This window comes from Micrasema longulum, unplaced genomic scaffold (genome assembly GCF_059751315.1).
Source record: "Micrasema longulum isolate JH-2025_06_02 unplaced genomic scaffold, ASM5975131v1 h1tg000287l, whole genome shotgun sequence".
NCBI classification, from domain to species: Eukaryota; Metazoa; Arthropoda; class Insecta; order Trichoptera; family Brachycentridae; genus Micrasema; species Micrasema longulum.
The window spans coordinates 556753-578283 of NW_028277491.1; the positions used below are offsets into that span (position 1 = coordinate 556753).

At 40.2% G+C, this 21531-nt stretch overlaps 1 protein-coding gene across 4 annotated transcripts in view; it reads left to right on the forward strand.

The window, feature by feature from the left end:
- The window catches only part of LOC148282817 (phospholipid phosphatase 1-like), a 123877-nt gene that overhangs the window by 61498 nt on the left and 40848 nt on the right, over positions 1-21531 (forward strand). For all 4 annotated transcript variants that reach the window (XM_088224496.1, XM_088224499.1, XM_088224497.1 and 1 more), the window contains one exon: positions 7888-8035. In XM_088224496.1, coding sequence (XP_088080622.1) covers positions 7888-8035 — 148 coding nt within the window. The remainder of the gene's footprint in view (positions 1-7887; positions 8036-21531) is intronic.

Below are 21531 nucleotides of genomic sequence, written 5' to 3' on the forward strand. Positions count from 1 at the left end.
TTGCGAAATTATTGGCGCCAGGCTGCCTCTAATACTCCTTGGATATTTCAATATGGTTTGCGATACGTTTTTGGGTGATTCGCCGGTCACTTTGAATGAAATCGTCGACGAGTTAGCGATGTTTATCGCCTGTGGCAGTGATTGGACATAAAGATCTGGGGAGTAAGGAGGGTGTGATATCGGCTCAAACTTCAGGTTTCGCAGAGCCTCTTCAGTTGCACGCGAGGTGTTTGGACGAGCGTTGTCTTGTTGCGAAATTATTGGCACCAGGCTGCCTCTTATACTCCTTGGATATTTCAATATGGTTTGCGATACGTTTTTGAGTGATTCGCCGGTCACTTTGAATGAAATCGTCGACGAGTTTGCGATGTTTATCGCCTGTGGCAGTGATTGGACATCAAGATCTTGGGAGTAAGGAGGGTGAGATATCGGTTCAAACTTCAGGTTTCGCAGAGCCTCTTCAGTTGCACGCGAGGTGTTTGGACGAGCGTTGTCATGTTGCGAAATTATTGGCACCAGGCTGCCTCTAATACTCCTTGGATATTTCTATATGGTTTGCGATACGTTTTTGAGTGATTCGCCGGTCACTTTGAATGAAATCGTCGACGAGTTTGCGATGTTTATCGCCTGCGGCAATGATTGGACATCCGCTGCGTGTGTTATCAACAATTATGGCTTCCAGGCTCGCAACCACAAAATTTTACTACCCATCGATTTATAGTAGACCTATCAACAGCATCGTCAGTATAAACAGCCTTTAAACGACAATGAATCTCAGCAGGAGTCACTTTTCAACAGTTAAAAATTCGATAACAGCACGCTGTTTAATTAGCGTTGACAGAGCATAAGAACACGTCTTCATACTTCCTCTTTTCAAAATACACTGGATGAACGCAACGTCTTCAAACCTCCGCATACGTATAGAGAGGGAATGTTACTTCCACATGCCATCTGGCGAGCTTCTGAAAGTCATTTCGTTCGCGTTCCATAATCATGTATGGATTAGTTTTCAACCTACCCCCGTAACTACCCCACGATACGTATTCTGATGGGAAGTTAAAATTTATCTTCAATTTTATCTACAAAGTAAAATTTAGTTTTCTGTATGAAAAATGGAATATGTTTACAATATTTTTTTCTAAACATGTTCAATTACAGGTTACCGACGAAGTTATTCTGAATTTTTATACAAATATACACACTTTCGTACGTAAATATCCATATTAGTTTAAACCGTCTCAATATATACCGATGAAAATAGCCGTTCATAATCGCAGCCCACGATTTTATATAAGATAGTATATACACCTAGTCAGTTCCTAGGTGCCTACTACCTACATCAAACAAATTATATTTTCTCAAGTTTATTAATGTATGTAATCGCATATTTACTTATGATAATACTTTGACATAACAGCTGTTGTTCACTCAATGTCTGTCAATGTCTGATAAATAATAAATTACTGTTAAATTATTGCTCTCCATTAATCAAATAATGCACTAAACGACTGAGGTGCATATAAGTAATTAAATTTAATAAAAAAATTCAGGGCTCTATCAAAAATTCATTACACAAATAACAATAATCACCGATAATGCTTTTTATTTTGCATTCTAAATTACGTCAATTCAACCCACATTATTTTATAATGCCAATTACTTAGTTATAAAGTGTCTCGAATTTGACGTTTAGAATAAGATGCGGCGAGTTTGAGGGATCTTATTACGGAACATGATTCGAATGACATAAAAATAACTGTATAAAGCTCGATCCACGCTTTGATGCTGCTCTCGATTTTTTCTCGGTTTGCTTTCGTTTCTATAAAATATTATTATAGAAGAAATAATTCGAATATCAACGTTATCGCTGTAGCTGCCGAGGCAACTACATAGATTACAGAGCTTATGCGTTGTATAGTGCTGGGCAAACTGTCGCTTAGATTTCCATCCCAATCAAACCTAATTGTTCAAAGGCTTTTGCCAGAATTTTGTTGGAGCGAGAAAAACCTTCGCATCTAATGAAGCATAATATTTCCTCCTTAAATTTAACGTTGATGAAAAAAAAAACTGAAGCATGACCAGAAATTAATCAGAAATGTAGATATTATTATAGCGAGAGCGTGTCTGTTAATATTTTCAATGTGTGAGCTGCTGGCACATAGTGTGCATTGAACTTAAGGGGTTTGGATGAGAGCTAAGTTCCTGGAGACTGAAGAAGATATATTTTTAACAGTCCACAGTGTTAGGCAACTATGGGTAAACCTACTAAAGAATCCCTATAAGTATTTGAGAACTGCGCACGAACTATATCTGTAGACCCAAATGGAACATTCAGTAACTATTAACATGTTTCGTCAAGTAAACATTCCATCGAAATCTTAAAAATAGAAGACAAATTCAGGTCGACAGAAGCAATTGTTTTGCATTTTATATATCTATCGGTACTCTTAAAGAGTTTGACAATTATTGTTGCCCATGATCATTTGTTATACATGCTTTTATTTTTCTCTCAAAATTTATGTTGTATTTAATGTTTTGCTCCCCCTTTTTCTTATGATTTTGAAACTCAAATTTAGTTATAAAGAACTGCTGGCCCAGTTTTTGTTGTATACGTATGTGTGAGTGTCGCTAGTAATTTGTTATTACAAAAATAAATCAACAAAAAAAATTTTTTGGCTCGCTTACATATTTGGATACTCTTCGATGCCTATATCTATATGTGTTACTCGTCACGTTCCGTATTAAGGTCCCAGGATGTTAGTAATCTAGGATTCTGAATGAGTAGGAACAAGGAGCAACATGGCCATTAATTGGCAGCGGTCGCGTGCGCCTTAAGTGTTAACTGTTCCGTGGATCATTTAGATCCTGGTTTAACAATGCCCAAGCTGTTGAAGAACGTTGAAATGTATAAGGTAACCATCAATAAAAGTTTAAAATAAACTATGTGAGCGCCATTTGTGTTATACCTACGATTTATGTAATACGTTCGTATTATATGGACATATTTTTCTATACATATCGGCGGATTAGCAGTCATCTGCTTTCTATTCATTAACTTTAAACTCGTCATGTTATTCTACCTTAACATTCTACACTACTTAATGGGCTAAATAACCCGTAAAGTGATGCTGACTACAATTGTTAAACAAATATGTTCAATGGGATGATTGCGTTAAAACTTACTAGTTTTACTCTTGTTCGTCAATGCGACTTTTCCGGAATGCGTTATATTTTCAATTGAATGTTTTTAAAGAAACAATAAAAACGCTGCGTCTAAATACTCATCAGGGGCGAACCGCGTATAGAAGCGATTATGCGCAGCTTACCATTATATTTGACTACCATAATAATGTTTTATTGTAACTTTATTTACAGAGAAACAAATAAATAATTAACATTTCTTTTTAATCATTTCCACCGTTTGTATTTTTATCCTAATATAAATATAAATTTTAATAAAGCGCGCCCAGCGCCTGCGGTGAGGCAAGAAACTAGCCGATTATTCCAGCTTATTTTTTCATGCAAATAAGTATACGATTTTTTAAATGTATTAACCCCAGTGCGGGTTTTTTCTCCTAGATTAAACTTGCCGATTACACAAATTATTTTAAGTTTCTTGATTTGGAAAATAGTATTTCAAACATTTAAAGGACTATTTTTGTTTGAGATGGTACTTTTGACATAAGACAATAATTACTTTCATTCATATTGCAGGACATATAGCGCTCCACGCGGCCGTTTTTAGCACTATTAATTACGGCTAGTTGACATTTCAATTGAATACGTAATATCGACTGAATTCGGAGTGGTATTTTTTAATGAATTATATATTAAAGTAATGGATAATATATCTATATAATATAATATATCACGAAGTAACATCGTTTGAGTTAATTTCATGGATGAGAGTTGTTGTATCACACAGAAGCACAGAAAAATATCAATTTATAGTATATATTACTTACATTATATTATGTACCTCCTATGTAGGTACAAATAAATGATATTATTTTATAGCTTACCTGTAAATAAAATCATCATTCGTCACTGATACTCATACATATGTATATGTACTAATTCCCTACTGTTTGAATTAGATTGAATAGGGAATATCACTTTAAATATGTACGAGTATATAGGTTATTCGTCAAAAAGAAGGGTTGCCCACACGCAGAAAAACTTTAAACGCTAAACATGTGTCATTTTTGTTGGATGCGCACAAGTCTCAAAAGTATACTCATATTTAACATGTCATACTAAAATGCAACGTGAAGATCTATCCAATCAATAGCACCACAACACCCAGACCAATTGAGAAAAATCTTTCTTGGATTTTTCTGGCAACTGGTGGGATTTGAGCCCGCGACGCTAGTTTTTACAGTTTTCCATCTAACCATCTGAGCCACGGCACCTGATACATTATGATTGTAAATCTATATCAAATATTAAAAATATCAGTACTTTTATCCATAGCCAAAACCTGAAGATAGTGTTTTTTTTCCAAACATACTTATGTTATATTCATTAACATAAATTTAAAACAAAGGTAAAATACTAAAGAACTAAAACCCTGATATCCCAAAAGACGATAAATAAAATAAGTCGATAGTTGATAACCGCAACACATACAATTATATAATAGTATACTCGAACCTCGCTGTACACGGTTTCGAAATAATACTGTCCAAAAATTTTCTTTTCTACGTCTCTCTTTTACTTACTTGGCGTTTAATATAATATTATTTTTTTATTATTATTATTTATTATTTATTTTATTTAGTTCTATGATTAACATAGTCTAATATATATTTACAACACAATATTTACATCTATACTTATTCTAACATTATTTATCACTATTATACACTATTATACACTAAATATCCTAATTTATAATATTCACTGTTTCATATGTACATTTTCATTTATTATATTCACTATTTACACTATATATTACCTAATATTTTTCACATATATACTTTTTACATTTAATTTGAAATATATTTACATTTATTTCATTTTTTATGCTTTCTGGCATTTCCTCAAATAATTGTATTCCCTTGTACATAAGGCTGTTCTGGGACATTGCTTTTGATTTCTTTTCCAGTCTTATATTTTAAGATCCTCCTGTTGCATAGTTATGAAAGAACTCATTAATTTTTAGTTTATTTTGAAAATATCTCGGAACTATTCCTTTGATAATTTTGTTTATTTCATTAGCAACATTGAATTTGATTATTTGATCAATTGTCATGATATCTAGAAGTTGAATAATTTTCTTATCTTTTGTTCGTCTCCCACATCTTAATATTATCTTCATCGCTTTGTTTTGTATTATTTGGAGTCTCTTTAGATCTCCTTCATTACTTATATACGAGTATGATAGTGAATAATCTTTGTTAGGATTTATTTAGTCGAAGTATTTTGATGTACAATAAATAGTAAAATATTTCTGTTTTTTTTTAATCCTGAATTGATTTATATACAAAGAAACCTATCCAGCTTCTCTGTTTTTTTAGTCTAGTACTTTTTATTCACTGTACTGTGTGGAACGTATCTCCCGTATAAAAGGAGGTTCCAGTGGATGAATTATATTATATATGTTTTGTATCAATGAATCTAAATATTGTACCATAAATTTCCCCGCGTACATAATCTAGTTTTGATTTCTCTGTTTCTCGCGATAGTATAACAGTTTGGGACGACAGGTTACCAGAACGATCATGAACTATCATGATTATACATAATATGCCTACACAATATTGGACAGCTGCAACTCTCGCGCTCTGTCTCATAAATAATACAATCTTTATGTTATGTTTGTACTATATCCATTGTCTACTATACGCTCCACGTTGTCTACTCATATTGGACTTGTTCCTATTCTACATTCCCAGAATGTAACGATGCACTTAGACAAACCTCTAGGCTCGATCGTAATTGTATACTATTACGAAGGTACATCTCAGATAAATGTTTATTTATTAGCTCACTCTCGCTATGTGGCCTGTAATTACCTGTAGGATTTGAAAACATCTTATAATACCTAAGGGTGACAAGTATTGTAGTATATGTATATGCATTTTTAGATAACCCGAATTCCTGTTCTCCACTTTGTATTTCAAAGAAGAAAAAATTGTTTTATTATTTCGAATGAGTTCGAAGTAGGAAATTACTTGCGAGTAATACCTTACCTAAAAGTAAACTTCTTTTGTCGATTCTCTGAGTTTTACTCATGCTGCTAAAATTGAGTTATAGTTAAGCTAATTCAATATTAAATTATTTTTTGTTGTTTGTTGTTCTTCCGCCTCTTCATTTTTTGTTACATTTAATCCTAAAGATGCTTCAAAGTTGTTCCTGTTACTCAGAGGGCATGACATCACACGTCATGCCCGCTTAGGGGGCACAAATATTGCGCACAAGTATAGCGCGGTAACGCGGTAATACGCGCTGTTTGTCCCATAAAGCGCGTTCAGGGTGATATTAAAATTTTGCGTATTTTAAAACATTGCACATTGTATAATGTTTTTCCTACGCCGCCGTGCGTCGCATGAAAAAAAAATACCATCACTATCGTAATTTTTTATTTCTTTTTTTAAAATAACAATAAAAACGCGAAAAGACCCAATTAAATTAATTTTACTATTTTCAAATGAAAATTCTGTATCGAATATTATACGTCATTTCACTTGTCGTGTGTTATTATTATTATTTTCGCTTTATATTATGTTCATGCAATGTTTTATGGTCAGAATTTAATTTGCACCAGCAATCGAATTTCGCGTTCGAAGTGATTTTTTTAAATAGGCAATATTCATAAAAAACAATTATTTTTAACCTTTTCACATTTCAATATGTGAGGGCTAAAAAATCACGTTCATTAAGTTCCGCGGCAAAAACGCAGTATTGTAAAAAATTGTTTACAATAATTTTGTATTTGTACCTGTGCATGTAATTCGTCTATGACTCTTGTAATATGTTTTTTTGTACAATAATTGGCATAATCATACTTTGTAAAAAATCGTCTCACTTCGTTTGAAATTTTAAGTGCGGTTTGTAGAAGTAAATACCTTCATCAACCAGAACGGAATAAAATAACACCATCTTTGGGATGACCGCTAGAGTCAGTCAAGAAATTTTATCAAGCCACAAATATTATAATTTGATAGAAGCGTATAGATTTTTTATTATGGAATATTGGAAAAATGGTGTCTGTAACATGATAAGCTCCTGTGACAAATATTAAAAAAATAATGTTATTTCTATTTAAATTTATTTCAACAGAGAGGGAAAACATTTTTGAGAAGGGAATATGGAAGTCTAGGCATTTACAGGGCTTGTTTAAAAAAATATATGTATTAAACAATTATACACAAAGCAAAAATACTAGAGTTACTAGCGACTAGTAACTCTAGTATTTTTAAATAAAAAATAAAGGAAATAATCTTATTGGGATCCACAAAAAACGAATGTTGTTTGAAAACATTTAAATTCAAACTTTTTTAAATACAAAAAAATAACATCCTACCGATTTTTTAGTAAATGCATTCTTGTCGAATGCAACCCTGGTTGGTCGATAAATAAAATACTTACGCTCCTTACCATTTCCACAGATAAAATGTAAGCTTTTAAGAGCTATAAACATACTCAGCGCAGAGCTTATCATTTCACTAAAAACCGCACCTAAATCGGTCCAGTAGTAGTAATCTTGTCCATCGAGGACACACATACGAACATTGCCTTTTATCTATATAGATAACTTAAACCAGCCAACGAAATACTTTATGATTTAAAAATACCTAAATTTTCAAAATACCCTTCTTAAAAACCTCTCTATCTCTGTTGATATTGTAATCCTTTCATACTAAATATTTAATTTCTTTTCAGACCAGGGATCTAGACACAAAGGATGTTGAGCGAAACGGAGGAACACCTGTAGTGGGTGCTCTGCCCCCTCATCTACCCACCACACACCACAGGAGTAGATGTCGCATCAGGTGGACATGTTGGGTCAACGTGCCTCTTACCCTTCTGGGTAAGTCTGCAAAAATACTTATTAAATATCTCTTGAATTAGCTTGCACCCACGGATCAACTTTTTGTGGTAGTAATTGCGAGATGCGACATCGCTTCTTGCCAAAGTGCCAAAATCTCTTTGTTTCTTCCCTGTTTTAGGAGACTTCATGGAATACAAAATTCAGAATTTATAAGCAAATTTGGACGCTTTCACAACTTAAATCATTCACTTTTCAGATGACCATATGAATATCGGGCGAACCCAGTTTTTGTTTTATAATACAAGTCAAGTATTATCAGTCTTCTTACTCACCCTGGGGTGCTATTCTGAACCACTCTCGCGGCATGAGAAAACAGTTTTTCTCGTGTATTTTGTATGTAAATACACGAGATAATATGGCCGCGAGAGCGTTTGGAATACCAACCCTGACGTCATTTTTAAAATGAATAAAGAAGAGATCATTCAATATTATTATGAAACGTTACTTGTAAGGTAATGTTATATTCTAGAACTGAAACCTTGAAAGTATTTTTAATGTTATATTTAAAATATTAAAAAAATAAAATGGTAGAACTGGCTTTTTTTCATCATTTATAATCGGGTTGCGGTCCTGTGGCTAGTGTCTCGGACTCACGGACCGAAGGTCTGCGGTTCGAATCCTACTCTACCCCAACTTGATTCCCATTTTCTAATAGTGAGTTATTTACTACTCGTTGAAAATGGCCCTCAAAATTAAATATTTGGGTAAATCATAAGAACGCAAATATTTATTTAAAAAAAAAAAAACTCTTAGGTGATAATCGTGGATATATATTTAATATTATCTTTGTCATGTAATTGAATCATTGTTGACAGTATGTTTCTGTAAAATAAAGAAATAAAAAATAAATAAATAAAGCCACAATCTCGTCATATTGCACCTGTTAGACAGCGCAAACTATGCAGAGTATAAAGTATGCATTATTGACGACACGTATCGTTCGATAGAAAAACAAGAACGTACTTCTTTCCGGTTCAGTTAACTGTTGCCGTACACGATAATAATACAATGCATACATATGCGTAGCTTGCCCACCACATACCGCACACCGCATCTGAGGATGAGTCTTCTTGGCGGTGCCCACATACACGCAGCACGTCAGCGCGTTTGCCTACCATGCAAGAGGTCTCGGGTTTGATTCCCGAGATGGTTGATATCTTCTTCTTCTTTTGCCGCTCCTACCGTAGGTTAGCGACCATCTTTCTGAATTCATCGCGATCCTGGACCAGTCCAATCAGCGCTGCTCAACCCGGCACACCGAACCACTGTCTGAGATTTCTGAGCCACGATGCTCTTTTCCGTCCCATACCTAGCCTGCCCTCTATCTTTCTTTCCATAATAAATTGAAGAAGGGAACACTTCTCACTGCAGAATATGTGACCAAAGTATGAGGCTCTTCTTCTTGACAGTGGTCAGTAACTCCCTCTCTTTGTTCATAATGTTCAAACCGTTTCATCGGAGACACGATCAGTCCATGAGATTCGAAGCATTCTTCTGCACAGCCAAAGTTCGTAGGCCTCAATTTTGTTCATCGTTGAAACGTTAAGAGTCCAACCCTCCACTCCACACATGTAATGGTTGATATGAAATATTTATTTAAAAGGGTGTTTTCACAATATAATATTTCGTAGTCCCTGATTTAGACTGATCCCTTCATGTAATAAAATTGATCGAGATATGCCGCAATTGGTGTACCAATCCAGTGCCCTATGCACCATTAGGTGTGGAAAGGGAATGATGATGAAAAGAGAAAAGTTGCCTAAATAAACTCTATGTAATATGGTAGCCTTAGCATCTTTGTGCTGAAAGAAGATAATCCAGAAGTACATAATATGCGCTTCATTAGATTGTGGAAAATAGGAAAGTGAATTCTTCGCTGACTGATTAAATTGATTGGCTAGATACATGATTAATTAGATCTAAATTTGGACATAATCAAAACAATGTTGATTAAACTAACTGGCTTAAGAAAAAATATGAAAATTGAAAAATTGTTTTCAGGCGTTGCCTACTTGGTGAATCGGTTCTGCCGGATGAATCTCACCCATATGATAAATGTTTTAGTTCTTTTTCTTCACAAAAGTCAACTTTAGGAAATGTGGAAGTTTAAACATATGCAGAATGGTAAATGCTACACCGTGTGTAAAGTGGTTACTTAAACCAGCCAATGATAGGTCATAAGCAGTATCAAGTTTATTTGTAGCTGCTCGTCAAACTATTATTGACTACATTATTTTTTGGTATGTGTATTTTTGTACATACACAAATCTGGATTTCTCCCGAGGGGAAGTAGGTATATATTTTTTTATCAATATTCCTACAGAGATGAGGTAGAATTTTTTTTCCAAATTCAGGATTATCGATATTCGAGCGGGTCATTCAACCCAGCCAATGACAGGTCATAAGCCCTGTAAACGCTCGAATATCGATAATCCTGAATTTGGAAAAAAAATTCTACCTCATCTCTGTAGGAATATTGATAAAAAAAAATATTATTGACTATTTAATTCCATAAATTAAAAAAATACTTACTTGTTTATTTTTATTACCATATACTTGTTTTTTATTTTTTACTATTATATCAAATTGCATTGTAGTATTGGCAAATACGCATTTCATAGATACATATTTTTATTTCTTATTCTTTCGTGATGATATGTATATGCTTGCTTGTTTATTAATTTAACTTAAAAATGTATTTCTTGCTTACCGTAACACTTTATTTATTGTTTGCTTTACAGAATTTATTTCATAAGCTTATATCTTTGCATTTTTTGTTTATATGCTTTGTAGCTAACGCGCTACCGGCGTCGTGTTGTGGTTCCGCTGCAGTCACTAACGCACACGTCCCGATCCACTGGTTGTAAGGCAGCGGAGGCTAGGCGATCTTGTCTAACTCGTCAGGGCCGGAGATGTCCTCAGAAGGGCCTCTTATTTCAGGTTGAAGTTGCCGGTTCGCCGTGGTCAGGAATCCGTAGGGAGAGAAGTCCAAAATCCAAGTCCAGGGTGAAGCGAAGGTGTCAAGCGAAGTGAAGAAGAATCGAGTAGAAAGCCGGGTCGGGGAGAAGCGAGTAGAGATGAGTAAAAGCCAAACGTCAGAGAAGAAGTGTCATTTATTTTCATTTGTACACGTTATATACCGTTCGCGCTACGTGCCCCACCATTCACCCCGCCGAGCGGGTCTAGCCGTCGTATGCCGCGCGGAGAGAGAGAGAGCGATAGAGAAGGCCGCACGCCCGCTCCATCCGTCTCCCTCCCTCCACGTATATAGGCACTACCCCCTCCAGTTCTCACGGCATTCTTGCGGCGGCAACGCAGCGCGAAACGATGCACATTCAAAAATATACTTAAAACTAATTTGTAACTAAATGCCTATTCTAAATGTCTCGGTATGGAAAAGGCCACCCCCGAAAGTGATAAATACTAGTCTTTATTGGAGGGGCAGCTCATTTCTAACACATACCGAGATCCCTAAGTCTAAACATTTTAATATAGCGCAGGGGCGGTCCCTACAAGGGCCGCTTTCCGTTTGACGTCCGTAACACTCCCCCGGTGCAGTCTCCGCTGCGCTGAAGCATCCGGACGTCCTTCGGCTGCTAGTGGCCCCCTTCGGCGAAGACCGCCACCTTGACTGCTGGTCTCGTGTAGGTCCCGGTCGCCGTCTTGACCTGCACCACGCGGACTTGTCCATCGGCTGCCGGGCTGGCCCTCGTGACTCGTCCTCAGGGCCATGTGTTGCGTGGCAGCTTTGGGTCCGCTATTAATACCAGGTCTCCCTCTTGTATGGGCGTTGCCGGGTCCCTCCATTTCGGTCTCTGCGCCAGCGTGGGCAGATATTCTCGCACCCACCGTCGCCAGAAGATGTCCGCCATCTGTTGGGCCACTCGCCACTGTTTCCTAAGGCAAGTGGCCTCCTCCGCCTTACTATAATGGACCAAAGGCTGTAAACCGCCAGCTGATCCCAGCAAGAAGTGGTTTGGAGTCAACGGCTCCTCATCTTTCGGGTCCACAGACACATGTGTTAGCGGGCGGCTGTTGACGCTGTATTCCGCCTCAGCTAGCGCCGTTATCAGTGTCTCTTCCCGTGGGGAACGCGCTTTTATAGTAGCGCTTAGCGCTACCTTCACTGATCTTACTAGGCGCTCCCAGGCGCCTCCCATGTGTGGTGAGGAGGCGGGAATGAACTTCCACTCCACCCTTCTGGCGCTTAGTTCACCGAGCATTTTCTCATCTTGGCTTAGCTCCTTTATGGCCGCGTTCATCTCGCGATCGGCCCCGTGGAAATTTGTACCGTTATCTGTGTACAATACCGCGGGGTGACCACGCCTAGCGGCCATCCTTCTTAGAGCCATTATAGCCGAGTCCGCGGATAGGGAGTATGCCAACTCCATATGCACCGCCCGCGTTGTCATGCACGTGAAGAGCGCACCGTACCTTTTCTCAGTGCGCCGTCCCAGTGTCACGGTCATCGGTCCGAAGAAATCGAGGCCGCAGTGAGTGAACGGCCGCTCCCCGCTAGCCAGCCTGGCCGCCGGCAGCTGTCCCATCAGTGGCGGCTTCGGAATGCATCTCAGCATGCGGCACGCCCGGCAGCTCCTGATGATCCCTCGCAGCGTCGTACGGAGGCGCATGACAAAGTAGCCCGACCTGATATCGCTTATCGTGCGCTCCGTCCCTGGATGTCCTGATGCTGCGTGCTGGTAACTTATCATCAGTCTGCAATATTCATCCCCGCCGTCCAGTATTGGCGGGGCATTCACGTTCTGGTCATCTATCCTTTGTAGTCTGGTTCCCATACGCAGTATGCCGCTTCCATCAATAAACGGCGTGACAGCGCGTAGCCGTCCTCCGGGCGGTAGGGCCTCTCCCCGTTGTAGGCATTCTATTTCTTTGCCGAAGGCACGCCTCTGTGACAGGCGCACCCATATTTCTTCGGCTTTATTCAATTCTTCGGCCCGGAGTTCGAAGTCACCTCCCGGCTTCTCGGGCTCGTCACGTTGTCTGGGACGGCGGCAACGTCCGACGAACCTCATAACCCAGGCCGTCGTCCGTATAAGTCGTACCCACGATGAAAAGCGGGATACGTCCGGGAGTCCTGTCGTCGTGTGGCAATGGCCCACAAAGTGACGCGGTGGTCTTATCTCCAGCGCGTCTTCAGGAGGCGAGATTGTCCCTTTTTCCTGAGGCCATTCACTCTCCGGCCGGGAGAGGAAATCTGGGCCCCGGAACCACATGCCGTTCGAAGACAGATCGAGTGGCTGTGTATCTCGCGTTCCGATGTCCGCCGGGTTTTGTTTTGTCGGTACCCAGCGCCAACCGTTTATTCCGGCGATTTCATCGATCTCCCCGAGTCGGTTCGCTACGAACGTTGAATACTTCAACGGGTCTGTGCGTATCCAGGATAGAACCGTGCTCGAGTCCGTCCAGAATATAGTTCTTTTAATTTTCATGCGGCTTTCCCTCTTTATACTCGCCGCTAACCGCGCGGCGAGTAGCGCCGCCTGAAGTTCTAGACGCGGTATCGATAAAGGCTTTAGCGGCGCTACTTTACATTTGCTCATAATAAAGCTAGTGCCCGCCCTGTGCACAAAATATGCCACCGCACAGCAGGCTTGTTCCGAGGCATCGCTGAAGACGTGCATTGTTATTTCCTCCGCCTTCCTGTTGATACAACACCTCGGTATTGCGCAGTTACTTTCGGCTAGTAACTGCCGCCATTCGCGCCATCTCTGCACGTGTTCTAGTTTTAAAGCCTCGTCCCATTGTATGTTCGATCGCCACACGGCTTGTAACAGTATTTTAGCCCTCACTGTTATGCATCCAATAAATCCCATTGGATCGAAGACCCTCATGGCGGCTCCCAACATCTGCCTCTTTGTAGGCCATTCAGGTTCGTCACCGCCCTCTTGGTTATACTTGAATACTAGATAGTCTGCGTGCGGGTCCCACCGCACGCCTAGTACTCTTTCCGTAGTGGCGGCCTCGCCAATGATGATAGCCGTCTTGGCTCGATCCTCGTCGCGGACCGAGCACAATGCCTTGGCGTTGTTTGATGCCCATCCCGTCATTTCAAAGCCCCCCGTCAGCAGGAGGGCCGTGACGTCTTTCACCAATTTTGCAGCCTCCGCAGTCGAATCCACGGCGTCCAAATAATCGTCCATGTACATTTTCTCGTGTACAGCCCGCGCTGCTTCCGGGAATGATTCAGCATTCGCCGCGGCCACGCGGTCTCTTACGTACTGGGCGCTGCTCGGAGAACACCTGGCTCCGAACATCATGGATGTGAAAGCGAAGGTCCTCACTGCTTCGTTCGGTTTTCGACGCCACAAAAACAATTGTGACATCGTGTCATCGGGTGTCATCTTTATGCGGAGAAACATCTCCTTTATATCGGCGGCGATAGCTACGCCACCCTCTCGGAACCTCTGTATGTTCCCCACTAGTGACGTGAGCAAGTCCGGTCCCGTCAGTAAGTGGTCGTTGAGGCACACACCTCTGTGAGGGCTCGCCGCGTCGAACACAACCCGAATTTTCCCAACCTTGTTCGGATTGCATACCGAAAAATGAGGCAGGAACCATTTCCTTGGGTTTTCTCGTGCCTCTTCTTCCCTGGATAACTCAACGGCGTATCCCTTTTCCTCATACTCGCTGATTTTAGCCCGGTACGCAACTTCAAGTACCGGGTTCTTTTTTAATTTTCTTTCCAACGAGTAGAGGCGTTTTTCTGCCGCTTCTCGGTTGTAGGGGAGCGATGCGTTGTCTGAACTCCATAGCAGGCCCGTTTCCCACCGGCCTGTGGGAAGCTGCTTTGTGGAGTTATGCATTATATCCAGCGCTCTTTTTTCTGCGGCACATATCCGCGGCGCGGTCGTGATTCCGATCGAATCCACTTTGAAGTTAAATTTCACTAATTCACTTAGCGCGTCATCACGCGACGGTCCTTTAGCACTCACTAGGACCGTTTTCACTATGCCATTAGAAACTGACTTATCTTCGTTATATTTTTCACCCGTAGGTGCACTCGCGTTATTATCGTTATGACTCACGTGTCGGCCAAACGCGACGCGGCCAAGCGGCGTATCACTTATGATGACGCCGTCACTTCGAAACTCCGCCCGGCCGTGCGGCACTATTAACTCGGCGTTATCGAGGCCTATAAGCATCTTAGGTCTCACTGTCACTTCCCGCGCCGAGTTGTCGCAACTTTTAACTTTTTGTGTCGGCAAGTTGAGTGTCTTAACTGTGTAGGCGATCGCTTCATAAGCGCCGGCGTCGCCTTTTATTATCACTTTTACGCGTCGCGATGACGCATCACTCGCGGCGATTCCGGCTATACCCGTAACTTGTATACCGGCCTGTGGACCGCGCGCTCCGATCGCGTCGGCGACCTCTTCTTCCAGGAGTGTGATAGTTGAACCTTCGTCTAGTAACGCGTATGTATTTACTCGACCTTTCGGTCCACTGAGAGTCACAGGTAACACTTTAAGGGCGACCGAGCCCTCCTTCCGCGATACGTGTAACACATTCTCATCCGTCGACTGGGCGCGCGGCGTATGTAGTGTGCGATGGTGCCTTCCTCCGCACTCGTCTATGTTGCACCTTGTTGCCCGACATTTCGACGTTCGGCAGCGTTTCCCCAAGCACAGGAAACACAGTCTTAAATCGCGCACAAATGCCCACTTGTCTTTCACGCCAAGCCCCGAATATTCGCGGCACACGTCGAGCTTGTGTGTTCCGTTGCACTTTGCGCATTTTTCACTTTCACTGTGTACGTTCAGCAGCACGTGTCCTTTAGAGGCGCGATTCCTTTCAGCCCTGACGGGGCCTGTGTTGATATCGAGGCACCCGGCGTTAGGTATCACGCCCGTCACGTCCTTTAGCCAGTCGGCTAATTCACTTAACTTCGCTTTTCTCTTCGTCCCGATGCGCGACGTAATCCACATCCATCGGTGCGTGTAGGGAAGCTTCCCTACCATTTCCCAGAGAAGCTTCGGCGAAGAAAGGTGTTCACCGTCGAATCCTTCGACGGTCGCGACGACGTTCCTCACTGCGACGGCGTAATCCGTCACGGCTTCCGCGGACGCGTTGTCTGGCAGCTTCGGAATCCTCCGCACCCGTTCCAAGACCGTCTCCACGACGAGCTCAGGGTGTCCGAACGCGGATTCCAACATCTTCATGATCTCGGGAACCCTGCCCGGGTCCACGAGTAGGGCCGATACAGTCTGTCTGGCCCGTCCTGTGAGTGATCTCTGCAGCCGTATGATGTTTTCTGCATTGGATAATGCACACATCTCCGTAGACTGGTTGAACTGCGATTTAAAAATCCGCCACTCTAGCGGATCCCCGGAGAACTGCGGCAGGTCTCTCGCACCAGTCTGCCTCGCGATGAATGACGTCATCCTTGGGTCATCACTTCGTGGCTGCGACGTCACTCCAGTCGAATCACCGTCCTTCAGTGCCCTCACGAATGCTGCGGCCATCCTGTCAACTGTGGGGTATGAAGCACTGTTCTGGTTGTCAACCCACTCGCCGGTGAGTCGTCTTGTCTCCGAATCCATGGAGCCGAGTGTCGTCGGGTCCAATGTAGCGTGGTCCGCAGGGCTTGCTACGTTCGGTCGTGGCTCAGCGGCTTCCTCCAAGTACGCAGGCCCGGGTTGGGTCGTTTCCAACGACCCAAGGTGTGCACAGGTAGGCTCGCTCCGGCGGGCGTCGTGGTCTTCTCTGGGGTTGTAGTAGCGGCCAACATGAGCGGGAGCTGAGATCTCATTTCCTTGAACATCTCAACCATCCCGGCCGTCATGTCCTGCATCAGTCGCTGCTGCATGGCTCGCATCTCTCTTGAGTGGGCGGTAGATTCCGTTGTCGTCTGGGCCGAAGTCGATGAACCGGAGTCGGATTCGGCGCGTCCTTCCTGCATGGCGGCGTTTCTTCCAGACCGAAGAGAAGCAGGCATCAGGTAGATGATCACTCGTGTGACGACAGCAGATCCGGATTTCTCGAAGGACCAACAATGTAGCTAACGCGCTACCGGCGTCGTGTTGTGGTTCCGCTGCAGTCACTAACGCACACGTCCCGATCCACTGGTTGTAAGGCAGCGGAGGCTAGGCGATCTTGTCTAACTCGTCAGGGCCGGAGATGTCCTCAGAAGGGCCTCTTATTTCAGGTTGAAGTTGCCGGTTCGCCGTGGTCAGGAATCCGTAGGGAGAGAAGTCCAAAATCCAAGTCCAGGGTGAAGCGAAGGTGTCAAGCGAAGTGAAGAAGAATCGAGTAGAAAGCCGGGTCGGGGAGAAGCGAGTAGAGATGAGTAAAAGCCAAACGTCAGAGAAGAAGTGTCATTTATTTTCATTTGTACACGTTATATACCGTTCGCGCTACGTGCCCCACCATTCACCCCGCCGAGCGGGTCTAGCCGTCGTATGCCGCGCGGAGAGAGAGAGAGCGATAGAGAAAGCTGCACGCCCGCTCCATCCGTCTCCCTCCCTCCACGTATATAGGCACTACCCCCTCCAGTTCTCACGGCATTCTTGCGGCGGCAACGCAGCGCGAAACGATGCACATTCAAAAATATACTTAAAACTAATTTGTAACTAAATGCCTATTCTAAATGTCTCGGTATGGAAAAGGCCACCCCCGAAAGTGACAAATACTAGTCTTTATTGGAGGGGCAGCTCATTTCTAACACATACCGAGATCCCTAAGTCTAAACATTTTAATATAGCGCAGGGGCGGTCCCTACAAGGGCCGCTTTCCGTTTGACGTCCGTAACAATGCTTACTGTTTTTTCTTGCATACCTTTGTTATTATTGTTCTTTTTACTTTGTAAAACTTTTTATATCCTTGTTAACTAATTTCACATATTTGTTCTGTATATTCTAAATAAATCCCTTTTGGGCGTTAATGAACAAATTAAATAAACAAATAAGCCCCGTAAATTGCTGGACTTCCATATTCCCTTCTCAAAAATGTCTTCTATCTCTGCAGCAATAAATTTAAACCACTACACATCATGTCAAAGCAGCATAAAAACTCCATCTTCTCTCTGCCAATTAGAATTGTTTTCTCTATTTTAAATTTGTTTTGTGACATTATCATCTCGATGAATTAGTACCTTTTAAATTATTTCAAAAGAGGCGCTTCAGATCTGATACCCGAGCTATTTTGGTATTTTAATCACTGGAATATTCTAGAACTCCCGATCCTCGAGTCGTAATCATCCCTGCACTCATCAAAATCTTTGTCAATTATTTCGGTGGCCATTAACTAGTACCAAGCACCGGGCTTGGCGGTGTGGAGAGATTTATGCGGGTTGATAACTTTTGAAAAAGGAATTCCGAGACAATTTGTTTAGAGTTCGGCAGCAATATGCCCGCCTTTTGACAGATGTGAGATGTGATACCGCTTTGGGTAGCGTACTTCTAAAGCCTAGCAACCACCAGCGCAGCAGCTTCGAAAAATTAACAACCCAAGTGTTCTTATTTATTAAAAACAAGCAGACCCGACAGACGTTGTCCTGCCCGAACTTTGGCTTGCCTGCTATTTATTACCTTGGAAAAATACATTTTATTGATAAGTAGGTACCTAGGTACTTGTTTGTGATTAAATTCCAAAACTAAAAATTGTTAATATTCAAATAATATTGAATTTGAGTAGGTACCGAGGTACTTGTTTATGGTTGAATTCCAAAACATAAAATAAATATTTTTTCAAATATGGCATTCTTTTTGCAAACGTCAAACTCCGGTCTTCTCACCAACATAGTGGTGTACTTATATAGGAATACGATTTAAATGAATGTTTTGAATTAAATGTTATTTTAGTATTACCAAAAATCAAATAAAAATAAATAAATGGGTAGAAATTTTAAGGAATTTAAGGAAAGAATCTGATCGATATCCACAAAAAACAAATGTTCTTTGTAAACATTCAAAAACAAACTTTTTTTATACACAAAAAACATCATAACATTTTTATGCATTTAAAAATTATTTTTTTTGCAAATGCATTCTCTTCGAATGCAACCCTGGTAGATCGATGAATAAAACATTTATGCTCCTAACTTCTTTTTTACATATTCGATTAAAGATTTTAATATCTACGAACACGCACAGCGCAAAGATCTATATTTATCTGAAAACCGCACGTAAATCGGTAAGGCCGTTTAGGAGGAGTACGGTGACATCACACGTACAGAGGAATTATATATAATAAAGATAATCATTTATTTATTTTATTTTTATTTTTGCACCACAACAGGCCAGGAGGCACAATTACAGTGGTGAATCACATCACAGAACACCCAGGCTTGAGAAAAAACACATTTTAATTTTTTGTGTTCTCACCGGGAATCGAACCCGGAACCTTCCGTGCGTGAGTCAAGCGTCTTGACCACTACGCCACGGAGGCCGCCTTATTATCTTATTAAAATAGCTGTTTCTTTTAACTGTGAAATAACATTTTTAGATGATGATGAGCATGAGCTACCGGCTACCGAATTCATCATCATTTGCCTATCTGCGCATTGCGTTGGTATTCTGATTGCTGCGTATCAAGATCATTATTTTTTTTTGCTGCATGGAATATACGGAGATAAATCTTACACTTCCGGTGCTAGTCCAGAGACAAAGAAATATTGCACTGCAGAAACACATATTTTAAGCGATTTAAGGGCCTCGGGCGAATAGGCCAACCATTACACTACGAAACGAACGTATCTTTATTCGATTTCCTTCTCGAACACAGAAAGATTACCGAATTACGTTGATTTTGTTTGTATTTTTATTTTTCAACGCTACTCATTATTTAAAAAAGCGATGTTATCAATAAGACAAACTTATTTTCAAATTCACAGGTAATGTCACAATGTAACCTAACTAGTTTTTTCTTTTCTTTAAAATAATACGCAAATAAACGCTTTCCGAAATTTGATTCATAATAAATAACTAAAAAATCATTGCGGATAATAATTTGACTTTATTATTTTCACAAAATTAATAACTTAATTACTTTTTATTATATTATAATCAGCCAATGAGGAACTTCAGCCCTACGGGAAATTGGATACAAAAAATGTTTTCTTGCGTGCGGTAAAAATTAGAGCATTAAATTGTACGGTAAAATTTCTTTAAAATGTACGAATTTTTTTATATTTATTTTAATCAAAACGCACTACTTTGAATGACGTCACTGGTTTATATGAACCATCCAATGATATGAGAGCATTGAGGGATATCCGGTTTGGAAACCGTAAACGAACAATCGGAAGAACTGTCATAGAACAACCTCTGACGTCGCACGCGGAGTTATTTCAGAAATACAAAACTTAAAAAAATCATAGCGCTGATAATACGATATATAAAAATTTAAAAAATAAAAATTTGGCTTAGTTTAATATTTTATTAACAAATAAAAAAGGAAAAAAGACACTGAACTTCCTCATTGGAGGAACACTGCTGGGAATCGAGGTTGTGGCAGTATTAGAACACAATGCGTAAATTATTAATTTTATTTTATTCTACTTTACTTTTTATGTTTAATATTTTTAAATCCTTTTTGTTTTTCTTTTAAATGATAAAGTTAAATTGTTTTGTAATTTTTATACGAATTATGAATCTCGTTATTTTTTCCGATTACTTTATATTTTGTACTGATTGGATGGTATTCCTCTACTCTAAGAATTGATTATTTTTTTTATTTCACATTTGAATAGTAAATAAACTTCTTATTTTTTATTTTCATTTAACGGTTTTCTTTAAAAGTCTCTCCATCACACTATTTTAAATTTTATGCCATGTCAATTCACTTTCGAAAATGCTCACGAATAGGATGTGTAATTACTTGCTTGAAAATGTAAAACATATATATTGAACCCTTTTCTGATGATTTATTCTAACCGTGTACAAGTATACATACGTCAGGTTATTTATTAGAAACAGACAGCTAATTTTCAATGCTCTGGTATACTTTTAATCCTGTTCGATATATTATGAACATAAACTACATAACTTGAGACATAGTCGTACGTCAGGATAAATATATCAGTTTTTCTTCTGTCTCCGACAACTCAAATCCATATGGAATATTCGGTTATAACCTCAAAGTAATAACCTAATAGAGTCGCCCATACTAAGAAAAAACATTATATGATTATTAACCACGAAGTTAGCTACAGGTTACAGAAATACAACGGGCCGTAAGTATTTGGGATGAGAATTGTAAGCGCTTCCCGAAATCGTCCGTTACACGTTTGTTGTTAAACTAAAAACCAAACTAAAACTAAACCATAAATTTGGAACGCTTTTGTTCTTTGCAATAGAGCTTAAGGGCTTCTCTAGAGAATTATTACTCTAAGGTTGAACCCCTATACATAATAAGGTGTTTTGAGTTCCAGGCAATCTTATCTTAGGATGGAAATCGTATCTTGAAATCGCCTGCAATTTATTTTTTTAAATCTGGCAGAGCCTCTTTTGAATTTCGTA